Below are 21,685 nucleotides of genomic sequence, written 5' to 3' on the forward strand. Positions count from 1 at the left end.
GATTGAGATCAATGTAAGTCATTTAGTGAAGGTAACATACCTTTTCTTTATTTCATTAAGGCATTACATCAAATATTCTGTTTAAATATAGCGCGATTGAAAGCTGATAACATAATTCATGATGTGAAATGGTGTGACGATTTGATGGTAGAATATGTTAGTTTATTAGTGGATTTCTGCAAATCTTTGTCTTTACATAATAATATAGCATCTACTTCTGGACTAAATTGTAAATAATGATGACATTATGGTATACTTTTTTGTAAGCGATAATAGAGGATGATTATAAGAGATTTCCAGTTCAGAAAGCTTTCAAATGGCTTCCATCAAAACAGGACTAAAATTATATTTACTATAATAAGATGGTGACGATATTCTTTATTTCTGAAAACACCTACACCTTATGTTAAACAAAATACACTGCAAATACACTCGCTTTGTCTATTGACGAAGCAGTGCGTTTTTGCAAAAAATAATATGGAGTGCCATTTATATGAATATCATGTATTGTTGAAAACAAAAGTTTAAAGCAGTCGTTGCAGCGAGGAAACTATGTGAAATTTAAGGAGAAAACGTAATCGATGAGCAAACGATATAGCATTGGTTCAATCGTTTTAATAGTAGAGATTTGACAATTGAGGATCGTTTGTGACTAGTGTGTGGGATATTGAGGTTATAAAGGACGCAGTGCAAAACCAACCTAGTACCTGCACACGCCGGTTACCAGATTCCCTTGAACTTCCTAAAGATACCATACATCGCTATTTAATATCATTAGATAAGATCTATAAGAGTTGTTACGTAGTACCACACAAATTAACCGAGATTCTAGCGAAATGTTGAGTAGATGTGTGTAAACAATTCCTTGCCCTGCCGGAAGATGACCATTTTATTAGACGCATTTTCTTTGCGATGAAAAATGGATTTATCTAAACAACACGAAAATGGTTATTCAATGGTCATTCAGAAAACGTCGCCAAGAGAAGTCGATTCAAGCGGAAAGTTTTGTTCCATATTTTCGAGCGGTCATTGCCGAGTTACATAGTGGTCAGCTGACGTGATTGTATGAGAGAGATATCCAGGTTAAGTTGATCGAAAGCGAGCTCTATTACCACAACACAATGGTAAATCACATTCTGTGAAAGTTACGTGGAATAAGATCGAAGAACTTAGAGGTATTGAACTTCTACCACAATCAGTGCTTGGTCCTGACTTAGCTACGTCATATTACTATTTATTCAAATCCAAGGCAAAATTAAAATATATAAAAGTGGGGAAGGACTGTTACAATAGTAATTTATGCTTTATGCAAGTGCATAAAGTTGCACTTTTTTTCAGAAATGAACAAAGTTAACGACAATTCCATGAGAGAAAGAAAGACACTTTATGCACATGCTGCAAACATTATTTTCCCTACAGCCTAATACAAAAAATAGAATTCAAATAGAAATTTGAGATATTTTAATCAAGTTTCTCCAGTAAATCACAATTAATAACGAACAATCACATAATAATTGAATTGAAAGTTAACTGTAGACAATAATATTAAGAAAAACTAATAACTGAATGATATATTTTTGATTCACTTCGCAATGTAAATTTGAAAACGCAATTGTTGGGTTGACTTATGTGAATTTTCGATTCAGTCACGTTTGTGTCTGTTTTATTACCAGATAGAGCTTCATTTAAGTGGTGAATATTTATAACAGTCAAATTGGTCTCTTGATACTCAACTACTATTATTAGTTCCTTGTAAAATTCGTGAAGCACAATTTATTTTTGTGTTGAAAGAATTTCTCACATATCCTTCAGCAACAGCAGTGGATTTCCATCCTCCATGTTGTTACAATTGAGGAATTTCTCCACTCGAATCAACTAGATGCGATGCCGAAGTACGTTGAAATGTATGACCTGTATATTCTTCTAGATGCGTTGAACTTATATATATGGTTGCTGGTTGCGTTTTTCGGTCTCAGATTGGCATATTTTTTATAAAAATGTATTAAATTCATTATTGAACTGGTTTCTCCAATAACTGTAAAATTCCGACTTGAATGCGTTTTCGAATCTGGAATAGTAATGAGTATAAACTCCCCCTCTTTTCAATGTCATCAATTTTCATTTTATACAATTCTTCTCTTCGACCACCTCCAGCTATTTCCAATATTAATGTATCCTACGAATTGATAATTGAAGTAACAGAAAACTAATTTAATATTTAAAACTTTTGACCTTAAATATTCAATATTTGTCGTCGGGACAACTGATTTTCGTTTTAGAAATGCTTATAATTAAAGTTGCTTTTAAATTCGAATAGCTGGACGATAGTGTGGAGGTCTTGAGTTTTTCTTCAAAATAAGCTCGATTTCTCTAAAGCTGTGAATACTATTTTGGTTCCGCCATTCCATAAAAGTGTTATACTCTTTTGGATATTTTCCTTTGGATTCTTTCGGCAACAAATTCAATATTGTCGCATTTTCTACGATTTCTTCAGGAGTACATTTTTCAATCTCGGAATCTTCATTTTCCATCTTATTAATAATAATAGAAAGCCACTACTAAATTAAGACAAATCGAATAAGTTATTAGTGTCAAATCATTTATTGTGCTATAATCTCAAAATCCAAGGTGACTTTCTATTTTTTTTAGTAAAGGTATAAACGAATTGCACATAAACAACCGTTTTAAGGGCTACAAACCGGTGAAATATGGGGTATTTTAAACATAGGGCGTAGAAAAAATGTCTACATTTCTGTCGGATAATCGAGTATTTTCTTGAAGTGAGTTTGATGGTATAAGGTAGAGTATTGTCTGCAGCCAATGAGGAAGTGCTTCCCAGATACATACTACTTTGGCAGACATGACGACTTTCTGACGACATCAAATAGCCGTGGTTAAGTTTTGTTTGATTAATACAGAGGCTTCTTATTGTCACAGCTTCGGTCCTACATAAAAAGGTTAAGAGCAAGCGAGAGGCGGATAGGTGGATGTTTTATAATGCTGTAGTACTCCTAGTGCTCCGTATTTCGCGCCAAGATTCTTGGATGAGGTTTTTGAGGATAGCCTTTTGTTCATTGAGAAGCTGAACTACGATTTCAGAAAAAACAATTTTAATTCAAAGAATTTTTTGAAAATGCACGGCGACCGATGACATTTTTTTATGTCCAAAACCAAAGGATGGATTTATTAAGCTCTCAACGTTGGGTTAGTACCAAAAAATACGATGGGATGTACCTTGAGCTCTTGGGCTTTCTTTTCATATGATTAATCAATGAACATTGAAAACCTCAATGAAATAATAATAAATTAGTTTGCCACAGAATTTACCTTTTATTTTCTAATAACTCTCATAATAAACTACCAGTATTGCAAAAATATCTAATGTAATATCAGTATTTTATAGCAGAACCAAGTAAAAAGAAAATTGCAACTATTTCACTTCATTTTATTTCACTATTTTTGTCGTGACATAAATGTGATGACTTCTCTAATATGCGCTTTATTCATTTGTAAGAACTGATCGGGGGCATTATTTGTATAATTACTCTTCTTAAAATTTTTTCTAAGAACAATTTTTGATAACTAATCTGCAAGAATCTTATTTCCACGAATGCAAAATCATTTGAGCAAGAAATTGGTCCAGGAAATATCTCAACAACTAAAGACCATTTTGAAAAGGGGAACGCATCTAAATATTTTTAAATTTGACGTTTGTCTCTTTAATTAGAATTCATAAGCAACTTTTGTGAGAAAAAATTAATAATATTGATGGAGAAAGTTCAGAAGATCGGCAATTTGGAAAATACCATTCTCACCACCGATGAAAGTGAAGAAACTGTTGTTTCAAATATACGAAAAGGACAAAAAATATGTCGCACGAAAGAGTTACACTCCATGAAAATTGGAGATTATGAAAATAAAACTCTTATAGTCAATATACCTATCATCTAGATCGTTCACCGTGTCAGGTGTTTTTAAATCTAAAAGACGGTTGCATGGATTCTTCATTTTGTCAACCATCACCAAACATTTGTGTATGCGGGGGTGGAAAACAACAGCAGTTGTGAATGTTCATCGACAAATATATGAATTAGAACAAGTTAGAGCGACGTAATAAAAATTAGTAATAAATCCACAAGGATAACTGTACTTTACAAAGTGTTAAAAATGTTTTATGTACTACTCATGATGAGTAAAAAGAATCCATCTGTAACTGTAACTCTTATACTAATTATGATTATCAAAACTAACTTTGTTACCTATAATTATATTTGTGCAATTTTGGAATCATATTGTTACGAACTCATCTCCGTACTGAAGCCGCTTCTGCTTGGATATAGTAGAATTCGAATATTCGGCGAATGCGCCACTTTTGTTGAAATACCCGGAATTCGTTTTATCTTTGTTTCTATATCTATGTCTATATATTTATTTATTTTGTTTCTTTATTTTTTTAGAGCTTTTGGGATATGTATATATAAGGAGTTTGTGTAGCGCAGTTTAGTTCAGTTTATAATGAATAGTTGTAGTGAACAGACCGAAATAGAAATTAATCGAAGAATTTAAATAAATTATTTAAGCTAGTTAAGTAATATTGTTATGTGAATTATTATAACTTAAGTGGTATAGAGTATTTGAACAATAGCTTCAATTCAAAATACGACTAGGTCGTTCATACTGGCGGCTGAGGCATCGGTTTCTTCTTCAGGTTACCATTGACGCCAGGTCATATCTAAACAACTAAACGTTACATAGGCACTAATTATTTTCATCTCAACTACCTAAAAGCAAAATCTACAATTTCACTACCCTACTTAGTTCCGGTAATCATCCTCTTAACAGTTTCCTTAAGACGAATACCATACTAACAAAAAATTTTTGAAAAATATCAAATTATGTTATCATTATATTATTTTTTTTTCAGATAGTGAAAAACTAACAACCCAACGGTCTTCAAAATGGGGAATTCCTACAAGGAATTTTTCTTTGTAATGGTTATAGCAATCGTGGTGTGTGGCTCGGAGAAGATACTGGAAAACGAAAAGCTGGATAAAGGTGAGTTTTACGACATGCATGATTCAAATAAATATTTTTACTACCTATTATGACTTTGGTTACTTCTCTATTAATCAATTCTCCACAATATAATTCTATTACATAACGTCAAAATTGTTATTATGAATTTCATGAATTTAGAGTAACTTTCTCTAATACTTTTCTCACATTTTCATTTAATAAAATCTCAATAGCTCTGGTGGTTAATTAATTTCCATCAATCTACGATACAAAGACAACAAAATGCCCCAATAATTGTTGGCTTTAGGTATCAAATGGAATCAAAAAAACTTTCCAAATTACTTCATGGGATAAAATATTTAATTAGGAGGAGGAGGAGTTTTGAGAATGCCATGTTATTTTAAAAACGATTGCACACTATCACAAATGTTGATTTCATAGGGTTTTGAAATATGATAGATGTATATTATGGGTATACTTGAATTTTTTGCTATTCTGAGAGTAGGAGGAATTTGTTTTTTCTAAATATATCACATTGATTTTGTTGGTTTTTCGAATCCTTAATGAATACAGAATCGTCTTTAAGATGTTATCTACACCTAAGGGCATTTACATAAGAGATATTTGTCATTCTTTGACTTTCCTCTGTTGTCTTTTATTGCTTCACCTTTTCCCATTAACAATTGTTCTCATACCAATCAATTTTTGAACTTGTCTTCCTCTGTAGTTCTCTGTATTAATCATTTTTTATTATTAACGATCTTCTTTTGTTCATTTGCTTTTCATAACAACGTTTTGTTTCCTTTCGTTATTGCCAATTTAAAGCTTCTACATGTTTACCACAAATACTTGTGGTTTTTATGTATCTGTATCTTCTCTATTTACGTATAATTCATGGCTTCTGTAATTCGTTTACGTCAATGAAACAACATCATGGAAAAGCTTTAACGTCCAAGTATATAGTCTTCTCTATGGTAGCTGATAAAATGTTTCTCTCCTGAGAAGGTTATATTAACCTGCGTCCTTTTTTCTAGACCATATTATCCCAAATGTTGGTAGTCCATTTTCTATTTTTGAATTAGTCACCTCACACTACTGTGAGACATATCCGTTATCCAGTATCTAATCTCGTCCACTGATTCTTAAGATGTTCAGTACATAATATTAATTTCTTGGTGATTTAAACATGGTTGTAACGTTCCAAGTAACAATTTTCACTTAACGTGAACAACATTTGGAAAATACACAGTGAAGACGTTATATACAAAACAAAATTGTTTCCTTTCTAGTCTGTAGAATAAAAAATACTTGGAAAAATTAATTCAAACATATGGATCGAATCCCATGATACAGAGCATATATTTGGTGACCTTATTTTGATTAATATTATAATCTTTGTGTTTGTGAGAAAAAACCACGCTTGCGACTAATAAATTTCTTTATTTTAGTATTTACTGACTGATCCACATGAAATGCATCTTCTCGTAATAAGAATCGTTCTTAATTTGGGAAAAGATACTAAAATTTCATATTTTCGAAGGAAATAAACTTCTACATTATATTTAATACCTCACCAGGGTCGTTTTTTGGTGCAGAATATTTTTATTATCGAGGGAAATATTATTAAAACCTTACATTTTTTGGATAAGGAAAATCTGTGACAACAGCTTCATCATAAAACCAGAAATTAAAACACTTTTACCATTAGATAATCATCTCAACAAACACTTTTCAACAATATATTTCAGTACTCGCCATGAATTTTCTTTTATATATTCTATCACTAAGAAGCGATAATTGGAAACTTGAAGAAAGAAGTCACTTTTTAACAAATTGCAGTGGTTTTACAATATATTCATAGTTCATACATATTCTAATAATTGTTATCAAAATTTCCTTCCGAATTCAAATAAAATAAAAATCTCGTCCACAGCTTTTCTTTCAAACTAAATTGTCTACAAATGTTTGAGTTACGCCATTAGAATTTTTTGATTATTTATAATAGTATAAGTAGAAAGATAAGTAATGACATACTTCCTATTTTTAAATAAATCAAATTGTACATCCATATTGTTTGTTATTTCCGTGATACTCGTGCATAAATCATGCTGAATTTAACTGTTTATTTGCCTAGACCTGCGATCTTACAAGACAAAATCTAATGGCATCAAATTGCACGATCCAATGACCAGTCTACTTAACCTTCAACTGTAATAACCTCAAATAACTCGTGCAGGATGTGTAAGATGGCAGGAGCATGTAATCCAATTCACGCCAAAATGAATAGGCTTTCATCGTTTTCGAAGGATTATGGATCCACCAAAATCCACCCTAAACATTGACCCCCTTCTTCTTCTTCTTCCTTCTCCATTTTAGGCAGAATGCCTGTTCATTTATCGCAGCATGCCTATTGCCTCAATTGATGGTAAGATTATCACTCCATCTTTTTCGTGGTTGCTGGGTGGAATGAGTAGCTCAGTAGTCATGCTGCCGGTCCCAAGCCCGGATAAAGGAGGAGGGTTCCCAGGTTAGGTTAGCACCCTGCCTGAGGTCAAAAAAACTCATATGCTCATACAACCGACAACCTGTCTCGGAACCGGAACAAAAGATGACGACACACGCGAGCAAAAGGACACAGAGATGAAAAAAGAAAAATGTACTACGATTTGCAACATGGATCATCAGATCCCTCAGCATTAGAGAACAAGAGATAACGAAGGAACGTATCTCTTTGAGTTTGAAAATTTTATTTATATTTAAAAATAGGCCTTCAGTGAAAATAATTTTTTCAACTGCTGTAAATCCCACTCATCGATTACACGACTTTCTATATGTTCGTTCACCTTCAATAATAGAATTTTGTGCGTATACAGATCATGACGTAATGCTCAGCCCTTATAAAATTGGCTTCACTAATTCTCTTGTACTCTTATGTACTGAATATTCATTTGGATTAAAGAATTTTATAATTTGCTCATGATGTTGAACGCTATATGCATCCATTATGACCCAAGGCCAAGTAAAATTTGGATTTCGTGGCGGATGTGATACATAAAGACCGAGACAAAGCTAATGATTTATATCACTTATACCAGATCATTCAATTTTCTAGCTGCTGGTTATATGTAGATCGGATAGCAAATGATTCCAGATCGAAAAATAAAAACGATGAGTAATTTCGCCTGCAGTGTCGTGAAAAAATATATAAGTACTAAAATTAGCACACCCAAAGGATTACACAACTTAACTTCTAATGACTCAATCGATTCATGACTGATTTACTGTTTCAAAAAATTTAGATATATGCAGAACATTTTTTTAATAAAGGAAATTTTATCGTATTTGCTTGATAATCAGCAATAAGTGAAATTTCGTTTCGTATAACAGTGACATTACTGAACAATAAGGCGACGATAAAGCATCACTATTTTATACAAAACAATAAACAATATTGTACCACGTCTGATGATGTCCAGCTTCACTACTTATAAATTAGCAGAATTAGAAGTTTGTTTTCTATATCGAGATGGGAGTTCATGAACTGTGCGTGCGCCTTTCTGTAGATGGTGTAAGTTGTAATATTTTTGTTCACGTATGTTCTCTCCATGTCAAACTGAATTCCCAAGTATTCGACGTCATGTACAGGTAATACAGAGCATCTCTCTATAGTCAAGTGTGTTATCGATATTTGGTCGATAAATACATTGTAAAGATTGAAAATATATTAGTAGAGTTCGGTCCTGTACTCAATCCGATTTCATATATGCGATTATTTTTCGAGATGGTCCAACCGTCGAAAGACAATGTATAAAAATTGAGTTGCCTGATTTATGTGGTAGTAAAATGTAGAATTGTAACTTTTGCCTTTTACTATGTATTGCAAAATTATTTCCGGGAAATTTTCCAGAAAACAATTTATCGGATGCGCAATTCAGCATACTTCTTGCCGGAATCAGATGAGGCTGTGTCGAGAGCAGTCAACAAGAGTCATAAAACTGGATTAAAATATATATTTCGGAAGTATAAAACTTCTGTAATAACTTAGGTTAGATGAATGTTCTCAAATTTAATTTTATATCTTAAGTTTTCGGTAGCAAATTAAAATTCAATTTACATTGTTTGTAGATGGTATTTTCGTCTGCTTTGTTTTTGCTTCAGTCTAAGAATACATAGAAATTTGTTGACGGCTAACTGAAAAAAAGCTGTATTGACATTCTAAATAAAACGTGTTTTACTTAATTTCATATCAAATTCCATACTTCTATAATATATTGCGATTGAGTTGGATGAAAATTCTGACCAGACTATATATATATGGGTCAGATACATCACCTATCGGCTGATTAAGGATCCTAACCCAGAATTAGTTTCCAAATGTCGCGATCGATTTTCGGCTTCATATTTTTTCTAATTTTATACGAGTATTGTCTGAAAAGATTAAGATTTAACAGAAATACATTGTTTTATAAAATAATTTCCGTTTTTCAACATAAGCTCCTTCAAAATAATAAAGGCCCAAATAGGTGTCTCGTATGTGATAACTTCTTCGTCCGACGAAAATTTCTCTCATGCAAATGAAACTTCAAAGCTGGGAAACAAGAAAAAGTTGCTGTGAATCATATCTGGTGAATAGGGAGTTGAATTTTAGCCACCGACCAAAGTGAGATAAGGTACTTTGTCCTACTTGGAAAGTACTTCCTTTTTCCTCAAACGAAATAGCTTTTTTACAATTTTTCTCTTGGCCTTATCAAAAAATATGGCATAATACTCTTCCGTTATTATTTCACGACTTTGAAGAAATTGTCATTTCCAGAGCAGGTTCACCAATCCATTGTCGTAGTAGTTTTCTTTTTTATATCAATAGTCTTCTATGTTTCCATTCTGAACCCAACGATCTCCGTAGTTTTCCGATTATTTCACTGGTTGTCGTAGTTTTTAGCTGGTCGTCATTAAACCTGATTCAGCTAGACAAAATTTTACGATCGTAAATGATGCTTATGAGAACTAATCAAAGAGAAACAAGTACGAAATCTTAATATTGTTTGGGATTATAAAAAAGTAGCAACCCATCAATTTTTGAACAACTGTGAACGTGATCTAGATTACTTATGGAACATATCAATAACAAATATCTCGGAATTTCATTACAATGTAAAACATATTCCGTATTTCGTACTATTACCACAATAATTGAAGCCTTTGGTCCTCCAATAAACCTAGAGGGTTCTATATAATCACCCATAAGTGATGACTATCTGTTTATACCGGTCAATCCACTGCCAGCGCTACGATTCAAACTAAGAGTCGTAGGTAGTAATTTGTTCACTATATACTCATATTTTACAGTTTTTAATGGTTAGAACAGTTTGAGTTTCTTTTAAATATTCAGAAAAAGAATGAGGTGAATTCTTATAGTGACAGAGTGATGATTATCGTGAATACAAATATTTCTGATACCCTATCTATTAAAAATGAAACCTAAAGGTATGAGGTTAGAAATACATTTCAATGGACTTGCAAACTAATACGAATTCAATTCAAACAGATAGTTGTATTGTTTATAAATATTTGATACAGACATTTCCACAATTGTTGTAGAGTGACATTGTTCACAATTTATTAAATTATACGTCAAAAATAAAGTTTTCACGAGATTGGGGTAATGCACACATAGTTACGAGAATTCTAATTTATTTAAATTAATTTGAAGAAGAGTTTTCGTATCTGGCGAGTATCACGATGGTATGAATGCAGCTGCAGAATGCCGCTTACCAGCGATCTGTGGAAGAACAATTTATTAATGGGATGAAGCACGGAACACTTATCATCATTGTCCTCATCGAGAACGTATTCTCACTTCGAACAGTCAAAAAGCTTAAATGCAACATTGATTGAGTAATGAAGGAAGAAAATACGTTAATACTGCGGTGAAAACTTTCAAACTATATGGATACAATTCCATTCAACACGTTGTCGATGAAATTCGGTAGGTACCAAATTTTACAACTGCGATCGTATTATTGCAGCCTCACCCATATGGAACTGATTTGGACGCAGTCATAAAATCACGTGAAAAGCTATAGAATCAATCATGCAGAGGTCAATAATAGTAAAAATTTGAGTGGTAGAAATGGTCTGAATTCACCATTAAAATTTGATATTCATTAAATCTCATATAAAGTTGCATGAATGGAACAAGTCACAATCACACTTTCAAATTATCATTCTATAAGAATATTATAGACAATATAGATCTCTGTGTCAGTGATGCTTAAGAGCGAATGTAATAAGTAATCCTCCTTTTTGTTTATTAGACTCATGTCTCTATCTTACAACTACCGTATATCACTCCCTCAAATCAAACACGTCCAAAAAACCATTACACAAAATAAGACTTCTTCATCATAGTCATTTATCACTAAATTAGTCGTTTTCAAGAAGGGAAATAGCCCTTTTGTTTACAACGGTCGCCAACCTTCGACGTCGGTAGTATAGTTCGGCGTCGCATGTGACATCATGCATCATTCCCGCTGTCAACCATATTAAGCCTTCTGACAGTCTCTAGAGTCAAGTTTGAACCTGGCAATGGTAAACTAATGGGGTTGTGTTGTTGTCTACCAACTGCATTTTTATAAAAGATCTCCGGTCTTCACTGAAGGAGCGAGGATCTTATTACTGAGAGATTACGCAGGTCCGGATAAGGAAAATCGAATATTGAAACAAATATTGAATTATACAGTTTTTTAATACAAATCATTATTATGGAGAGAGATTTTCTCCATTTTTTACATATTACTTTTGCTTCTTGATGCATAAAATTTAAAATTACATGGTGTAGTATCAGTTATCGCAAGACATATTTTTGTTTGCAGCAGAAAAACACATAGATTGAATATTTTAATTGAAATATGTGAACATTTTCTTGATTTTCTCTTCTTCTCGCTGAAGCATTGGCTAAAAACCAGAGAAAAATGAAAAATCTTATATAACATCAGAATTTCAAACTGGAAGTAGTGAGAACAACGGTAAAAATGTTGAAAAGAAGTAAATTTAATCATCAGTATAAGATGAAGTTGTGATAACATAGGTGCTATGTTACATATGTTGACGAAAAAAGAATTATAATGCGCCTACACTTTCGTCTGGTATTTTTACAAAAAAATATGGCTCATTTCTTTATCGTTAATAGAAAATTTTGTACCAGTTACTTGTTTATCCATCTAATGTTATGTTTATCTAAATTACTCTGTTAGGTACGTATATCATCTAATTTATTCCATCAGTATTACTATTCCTTTATTCTTCTTTCATACTTTTATATCCAATTCTTCACCTCGGTAGTTTCCCATCTAGCTAGTTACTGCTTATATTCATTTGTGGAAACCTGTCAGGTATCTGAGTATATTGTAGATTCGAAACGAATAAACGGATTCGAGTCACAGAAATTGTATCAAAAGCCAATGGTTGTGTATTCTAAACCCGCAAGGTAGAATAAATAATTTTTTAAAAGCTGTTTATATCACAGAAAATTCAAATGTCTACGGACCTGCTTTAAATATACGAAAACTTTCCCCTTTTTAACTGCCAGTCCATGTTGAATTATATATGCAGTTGGATATATTTATGTATCCTTTTTCTAGAAGCTAGAAATGTAATGCAGGGGTGGAAATAATCCCATTGTGTGTTTCCACTCTACGAGGTGATTCGTACTTGTATGTTTAATGGTTGTGATATATACCCAAACTTCTACTAATTTAGTGTAATTGTATCAAACAAAAAATGAATATACATTGAAATGAGCTTCTAATTAAAAGGATTAAGTGATAAATAATATTTACACTATGATTTAGTAGAAGTACGAATAGAATGTATAAAATGATCAATTAAATGTGAATGAGTACGCTGAATTATTCTTCAGTACTTTAGTTCTTACAGTTTAAGATCGGGTTCCACACGACTATATTGAGAGAAAATTTCAGACATGGTTTATTAATGGTGCGCCACCTGCACCTCAAGTTTAAGTAAAACTTGGAAAATTAGCATGAACTCAGAGAAAACTAAAGCAGTGCTTATTAACAAGAGCAGGAGAGTACAGGAAGGCAACCTAGACATGCCGGTGATAAAATCACTATCAGGATGCGACTAAAGATCAAGCTCCTCATCATTATATGCATTGACAACGTTGAGATACATTGCAAAGGGCCATTGAAAGAAGCTCCAAGCCTAGCAGAACATTAGCATGAGGCCACCATTGAACTCCATTGAACAGAAGATATGAGGGAGCTGACAGACTATAGCAATACGCCAGACATTCAAGACGAAAAAAATAGCTGGATTACAAAAAGCAGTAAAGACACCAAACAACACCATACTTAAAGAAACAACCTAGGATCTCCTTATGTAAAGTGCATTGAGTTACCCTGAAGAGGTTAGCTCCACATTTCTATTAAACCCTTTTAAGAAGAAAGAAGAACGAGCTACATAAAAGACGATCCCATCATATTAGAGGGGTAGTGGCAGGAAGTTATTTCCGAAATATTCTGTTCAATCCCAATGATTGGTACTTTGAAAATTTGAAATGACAAACTAAAATTTGCTAAAATTGTCAGAAATATGATGTCGTATTGACATATCAATGAAAAAATACAAGTATATTATTTTCAACACGTCAAAAATGTATCATCAGTTTTTAAAATTGACTCAAAAACTTATTATCAAGCTTAAAGTGAAACAGAGCTTGCCAATTTCCTCCCAGTTCGAAGAGACTGAGTTCACTACAAACCTTATAACAGTTTCCATTGTTGTTGAATTTGAGTGTGAGTCATAAGTATGTGTTTAAAAAAATTCATTTGCTTCTAATTTGATGACCCATTCGCTATTTCAAGAACTTTTGCTCGAATTTCCAAATGAAAGATTTGTTTGTTTGAATGTAGAAATCGCCTTTGTTGAGCTGAATTCAATCGATATCGATACCACTGTATTGTTTTATTAAGTGAACAAGCAGAAGTTATAAGATATATAAGATAATCTGTACTTCTGCTTAAACCAAAAAAAAATGGAGAGCTATCAATGGTAAAAACCTATATGAAAGAATGTGTTTTACATAATTTCCAGATTTCCAGATAACAAAAAGATCTATAGTATTTATTTTTCCATTGGCTTCAAAATGAGCATGTCTGCCAAGGAAAATTCTATGAAATTGCACATGAATTTAATTTTTCAGTTTCAACATTGTTATTACAAAAAGCACGATAAATGTTCTAACAGGCACATGAAAAGTAGGGATTTACAGTGCACAATAAGAAATGTGGAAGCGATACGATGAGGCAGATGGTACATTCTAGAAAAAATAAATTTATCGATCACATTTATAACATGTATATGCTATATAATACTTTTCTCGTCTACCTCGTATTTTTTTGTATCTATATATCGAGTATGTTACAAAAGTTGTACGACTAAGTTTCAGGTTACTCCCTCAGGTATTAAGCGTCGCGGCGGTGGACGCGGGTTGCCGGGAATGTTTATTACCTTCCATACTACAAACCCAGAATAGTTTAGGGAAAGAGAGTGGAGGTGAATTTTAGGTGTGGGATTGTATTTCCTCTCGTTCCAATGAGAAAAAATTCTGGATAATGGGATAGTGTCTAGAAATTTGAAACGGTTGTCGCGTATGAAAATTATTCTTGTAACTGTGAAAAGTATTCCAAAGCTTGAATATTTATGTGTTATGAAAAATATGACTCAAATGATTGAGTTTCATATTTCATATTTCAAGAGTGAACAAATGTTGAATCAGATATAGAAGTCAGCCAAAACAAGTTTATGTTTAGCATTTCAAAGTATAGTGTAAAATAAATTAGTGATTCTGAACGTGATCTTGAGAAAGTTAAATAACCATCTCGGGGGAAAACAATAAAAAACTCTTCAACAATCTTGGAGGTTTTCACAATTTTCATTAAAATTAACATCTCTCCGGGATAGTCCAACTTAAAAATGCCGCAACGTTATAATGAGTAATCAAGCGACCTCCTTCTTATTCCCAGAGGGATCATTTCATAAGTCGAAAGATTCATTTACTGCCAGAAAAAGAGTTGACTTTTAGTGTCAAATGAAAACCGAAACAAAAAGTATTTTCTCATATTGACGGAATAAATTTATTAAACTCGGGGAAATCAGAAAATTCGTTGGCTTATATTTTTGTCTTCCATTTCCGTTCACGAAACTTCAAAATATGAATGATTAAGAATTTTTGCTTTACTAATGACACATCTGCTAATTAATAATGACGCATTTAAACAAAACCTCATTTGGTCAGAATAAAATTATCGTAAGCTACAAAGGTACAATCAGTGTCTGATAGAACGATTTGTAGATAGGCAATTATAGTTATTGAACCATCCAATTAACCCAGATGTGAGAATTCTGAATCTATTATTTCAACTAAGGCTCCAATCAACAATGCTCTTCCCCATTAGTACCGAGAAAATTGTATCCAAACCCACAAGCACACATAAAGTTCAATAAGCTAAGTAATTGATGTCCATCACACAAACACTCTCCCTATTAATTGTATCTGTTCATTCAAAAGGCAAGTAGAATCTATAGTCAGAGTCAATATCGAGAAAATTTCTTTAATAAGAGAGTCTTATAATATGATAACACAAAAATGTATAATTCAATCACATTCCAGCTCACACATAAGTACATTATGTCACAGCATAATTATCTTTATTATTGTTCCTTCTACCACTCATAGCAATGCTTATCTCTATTTGTGGAGTATTGCTTTCTGTTGTTCTATAATCCTTGAAAATTATTTTTCTTTGATAGATGATTCGGTATCTCATGTACACTCTTCTTTTACCGAATAATATCTGCAATCCATTCAACAACATCCTGCTTAAGATATTTTCGGAACCTCCAATTCAAATGAACGTTATAATGTTGTCCTTTCTTCTTGTCTCTACTTGAACAGGATATTCTTCCACAGCTTCTCATAATCATAAGGTTCCTAATTATACTTTGGTTTTACTTACAGAAAGTAATTTTTTATTGCGAATCAAAATCTTCTCAACCACTGAATTTAGAGTCACATATGTACTCGTATTAGTCTCGTAATATTCGGTTTTACAGAAATCTACTTCTTCTTTCTAGCTGATCAACCATCTATCTTCTCTATTTATTGCATCTTAAATCAAAATTTACAGTTTTGGCTGTACTTCATAAATAAATATTCGTTAGTGGCACTGAACTAACTTGATTTATACGTCACTTGTCTATTTTAATTTTGTGTATGTCTCATTTATTCTCGGTACACCTTCTCCAAACTCATTTCTCCATTTCCAATTTTGTCTTCTGAGTAAAACAGCAAATACGTTCATTCTTCTGTACTCTTCGTCAACTAAGATCACCTCCTGAAGAAGATAACTAGGTTATCGAACCGTCAGACAGTGTAATTGTGAGTGCGGGTGTAGTGGTAACAGAAAACAGTGAGTTCTGTCCAAATGAGCAACCCTATTCATGAGCTAGGGAATTTCCTGATTATTTTCTACTGAACAAATGTAGCTGAATCTCACATGAAAAAATGACACAGTTCTGCCAATCTGGATCATCTAGGGATGATAACCGTTACAATTTGATCAATTATTTGAGTTTCAGTTGGATTGAGTTGAGTAGAATGATAGTGATTGAAGACGTCATTTTTCTATAATCTATCAGTGTTTAAAAATGATTGATAGAATTCAAAAGCTTATTATCATAAAGGATATATTCAATGAAAAACTCAGTTTTGTTTGTTGGCAATAGTTTCCACGCGTACGCAATAATTCCACCGCTTTCTCTTAGAAAGCGATAAAAGCAATGACATAATCCATAGTTACTGTGCAATGTGTATTTCGTATTAAGTTTTATAATGAGGGCTCTTGTGATAATAACATCGGTAGGTAGCATCAAGAATTTGCAGGTAGAAGAGTATGTAAGTTTATAGAGCCTTGGAAGGCAGCGATTGTTTAGAACCTTGTTAACCATGAGAGGCCTAATAACAAGTATCGTCTCCACATCGGATCTTTCCAACATAAGTGATCAAACCAGCTGATGCAATAATTAATTATCTGTGCTGTGTGATTAATAATGTTGCTATCAGGTTTTGATGTAAGACTCTTTGAGCTGTTTGTTCGTTCTCTAAACCTATTATTCATAACTTAGTTGAGTGCAATGAATATTATTACGAAAAAGCTTAGCTATCCATTTTGAAGCATACGATAATATAGATTATGATGTAGTGAGGATTGACAATGAAATCGAACACTTTCACATATTTTGATGAAATTTATGAATAACATAGTCAAAAGTCATAGTTCAGAAGCTCCAATATTCTGAAAGTGCATTTATTCTATGCAAAATTTGAAAAAGTTGACAATGATAGCAATAGTAATAATACAGCAAACAAAATTAGTTATTTAAAACAAGTTTATATGTATATCAAAAGTTTTTTCTCTTGAAACTAGAACTAAACTTAAACTTCTATTTTTATACTTCATACGATGATATTACGTCAACCTACTTTAGGAGTTATCAAAGTACATTCGAGAATCGTACTTTTACCCAGACATTTGTTCCAATATATCTTCCCCGGAGAGTATACTTTGCAATATTCACGACAACCCCTATCATTTTCTTTCAGAAAACTGTTGTATTTCAACAATTCAAAAGAAAAATATTTTTTTCCAAAATAATACAAATTTTTAATGAAATACTCGGCATTCACAAACTACACTAGAAAATCAATACTTTATAGGTGAAAATGGCCAGTTGAAATGTGGAAATCCTGCATTTTCGATAGATTTAATTTTTTTCAAAATTATTCTTTAGATTCACTTTTGACCATTATTAAAAGGGATAGAGACTGTGGGGCCGAGCTACATAAAATATGATGACATCAAAACATTTTGAATCATTTATAAAAATGTGAAAATGTAATATCATTACATTACTTCACAATCTTAAATTCTTTATATACCTTTTTGTCTGGCAATAATTATTCGCTCTCCTGTCCAAAATCAATATAAAATATTTCATTCCATTTCCTTCCATATTTCATTTCCACATATTAGTTTTGTTTTTTTTGTATTCTATCTGATATTTGAGTTCTATTTTATCATATATATTCTTAATTTCTACATTCCTTCTTTTTTAGGTACTTTGTTTGATCTTTTTGTAATTTTATTTGACATTTTTCATTTCAATAAATGAAACTATTGAATAAACTTATAAGCTAATAACTCTTTTTTACGAAGACATTCAGTTTTATGTAATATTATAATAGAATTATAATATATAAAAATTAAATTCAGTCAATAACACATTTAGAGCAGGCTGTAACAACAATATCAACAGTTTATCTTTCACCATGTTCACAAAAACCTTTTTTTTTTTAATCAAACATGATTACGAAATCAAATAGTAGTGATATTATCAATTCGTCAGAGTTAGACTATCTCAACAATAAAAATGTCAAAATTCACCATATTACCAATTTTCTCAGAGGTACAGAAATACAGAAGACCAACAGATCAAACCAGGCATATAACTGAGCGAAACTACTTGTTAAATGATAGTTCGATGGTTTGGAGAGGGAAGTAAACTTTTTTCTTTTTTCGCTGCATCCGAATCTTCGGTTTCTTTCCTTTGACTGCGAACAACTCTCTGCAACAACTAAGCTGGTGCAGAGAATGACAGAGCTAGCAGACCGAATAGCATAATAACATATAATACAGTGAGGAATTGAGATTGTTCAGATACTCATAACGATACATGATATTAGATTGGTTATTGAGGTACATACACAGGCATAGATCTATTGGAGCTAAAGCTAGGACGGTATCTAATGGTATCTAATCAACACTAGTGTGTATTCAAAGCTATATAACATCTGTCTGTTACATTGATGATGTCCTGCAAACAACTTCACTGCTTCATCTGAATAGACGTTTAGCAAGACAATGCATACCCACATATACATCGTGTACATCGAACCTAAATATTTTGTATAGTCTCCTCGACCACCAGACTTATAACCAACTGTCCAATTCGTTAAATTCTCCATAAACTTTGCAATTAATCCACAAAGTTATAGTTGTTTGCAATGGAGTCTCAGAAGCAGACGTTTACCACCTCCTCTTGTCGAAGCCAAGATGTCGTCAGAAGTGTATTCAGCTCATGTGTACATATTAATAGAATTTCTTGCAAATGTTAACATTCTTGATGTAAACCTGTAAATACAATAATTATTTTTGAGTATTCTAAGCATGCAAAATGCAAAAAAATGGTAAAAATTCCATATTTAAAAAGATCTGACTTATGTTACCGGTGCCCCTCGACATAGACTTACCCTGAGAATTATGTAGAAACAGTAGAAATTGGTACAGTTACTGTCAAGAAGTCAAAGCAGAGCAGTACCCGAATCAGCAGATTGAGAGAGAAACATTGAAAATTGGAAGGATGTGGAAAAAAATACAAAGATATGCACTGATAAGTGGCGTGCTAACAACTGCTCCAGAGAATACCGCTATCTACATGAGGCACTGTGTCATGATGAAGAATTAGTGTCTCAGGAAGGAGTAAACACTCAAAGAATTGAAGCTTCATAGCAACATATTCGTTCGTACTTGCGTAGTCTTTATTTAAGAAGGAAAACATATCCCAACCATGTAGTTGACTATCAATGGCGAAAAATTGAATAAACATAGGTTTCAACAAAATTTACGATTAGGTTAGACTTGTTCAAGGAGTCGTTTCAAACTGTCCAAGTTATTTTAATCAATTTATCTTAAATTACACGACATCGTGCGATATGTTTCATTTTAATACCTTTTTTGTGCAATTACAGCTGTATATTCACTCTTTTATAAGACCGCCCCTTTCCATTCTCGCACTAAATGGTTGAATATATTGAAACCTCACCTCCAATTCAACTTACATAGAAACATAGAAGATATATCATTTTCATATTACTGAAGTAGATGCATCCATGCTGATAGAATTCCGCTATCTATTTTTCAGCATCAAACTAATTCGACTGTTAGGTCTGCCTTTACTGAATTTTAACCCTCATTTCATCCTTTCAGAATAATACTGTATTATCGCGGTGTAAAAGTTGAACAGGATTTACCAGTCATTGACCAAAATATTCCATAATTCTTGTTTTGATAAGCACCACCCTACAAATTCACGCTATACTTCTATAACTGACCGTCGGTAAGCAAAATCTCCTGTACCAGAAAGGCTTTATCGCATTTCCGGTTGAACGATCAAAACGTTTGCAATTCTCATAGCTCGCACAATATATCAACGTTCATTATCTATATCCAGTTCAAAAATTTCTGTGTGTATGTGTTTCACACATGGAGAAGCCCAGAAAGTGCACTCCAATCAATTACAAAACGCAACCATGTATTTCTAATTCATAGAAAAGGATTACATCCGAATACATTCCCATCCCACATAACAGTGACCTACGTAAAGACTAAAACCCTGCAAAACTATTAAGATGATTTATGTTAATCGGTATCATAACACAAGCTTCATTCTTCGTTTGCCTATTAATCCACAATCATTTTATGCTATCAGATTGAAATATTTCTGATTTGTAATTTTCTTGTCATACAGGTTGAAATGCTTATTAGATTTTATACCCGTGTATTTCTCCTTCAAAGAAATAGTGTAATTATATCAATTATAGGAATGCAATAAATATGAATATCGAAAGACTAGAGCAGACTAGAAAACGGAAAGTGGATGAATAAAAAAATTATTAGAAATAATTTTTTAACAATAGTTTAGGATACACCAAATTTCTCATACATCTGAGAGTTTGCAAAAAAATATAGGTGGTTGACTACGCACATAAATAAATATAAATAATATAAATAAATAAAAACATCGCTTAAAAACAAATTTTGAATATTATTTTCTCTCAATACGTTTGTTAAATGGATTAAATTCGCCTCAAAGTGAAATTAATCCTAAACATGAGTGACTGCCATTATAAATTTTGACATTTTTAATGCTGAATGTACTTAGAACATCTTGTCATACGAGTGCTATTCTAGTTTTTACGGTTACTTGAAACATTTATCTATGTCAAAAAATTGAATTATCATTCGATGATTTTCTATAACTTTCGACGTGAATTAAATCAACAGCAATGTCCCGAACAAAATATTCCAGCTTCTGGTAATACAGCAGCTTCTCGAGCCATCATGTTAAGCTGGTTTTCCGAATTAAGTCGTAGTCGCTACAGAATGAATTTAGTCAACGTCGTCATCCAAAATGGGCTGATATACCAGACAGCATAGATGCTGTCCGTTAACTGATATTGCAAGATCGTCATGTGACATACCGTGAGATTGAGGCATACTAGGGCATTAATTCCACTGGCATACATTCAATAAAGCATGAGCATTTGGTTGTCAAAAAGATTTCTTCGCGTTGGATACCATATAACTTCACACGCTCAAAAGAACTCGTATCGATTGATACAAAGAAATGCTGGTAAAATCCAATCGGAGTGCTTCAAACGACGTCTATAAGATCGTGATTGGCGATTAATTATGGATCTATACATATTATTCAAAAATTAAACAACTATTTACAGTATGGGTCTTTC

General features: G+C 32.6%; 1 protein-coding gene across 1 annotated transcript in view; it reads left to right on the forward strand.

Annotated features, from left to right (window-relative positions):
- Positions 1–21,685, forward strand: part of LOC130452612 (semaphorin-2A) — a 1,040,595-nt gene that overhangs the window by 282,738 nt on the left and 736,172 nt on the right. Inside the window, exon 2 of the mRNA XM_056791958.1 lies at positions 4,925–5,055. Within this exon, the coding sequence (XP_056647936.1) occupies positions 4,959–5,055 (97 nt within the window). The 5' untranslated portion in view covers positions 4,925–4,958. The remainder of the gene's footprint in view (positions 1–4,924; positions 5,056–21,685) is intronic.

Source organism: Diorhabda sublineata, chromosome 2 (genome assembly GCF_026230105.1).
Source record: "Diorhabda sublineata isolate icDioSubl1.1 chromosome 2, icDioSubl1.1, whole genome shotgun sequence".
Lineage (NCBI taxonomy): Eukaryota > Metazoa > Arthropoda > Insecta > Coleoptera > Chrysomelidae > Diorhabda > Diorhabda sublineata.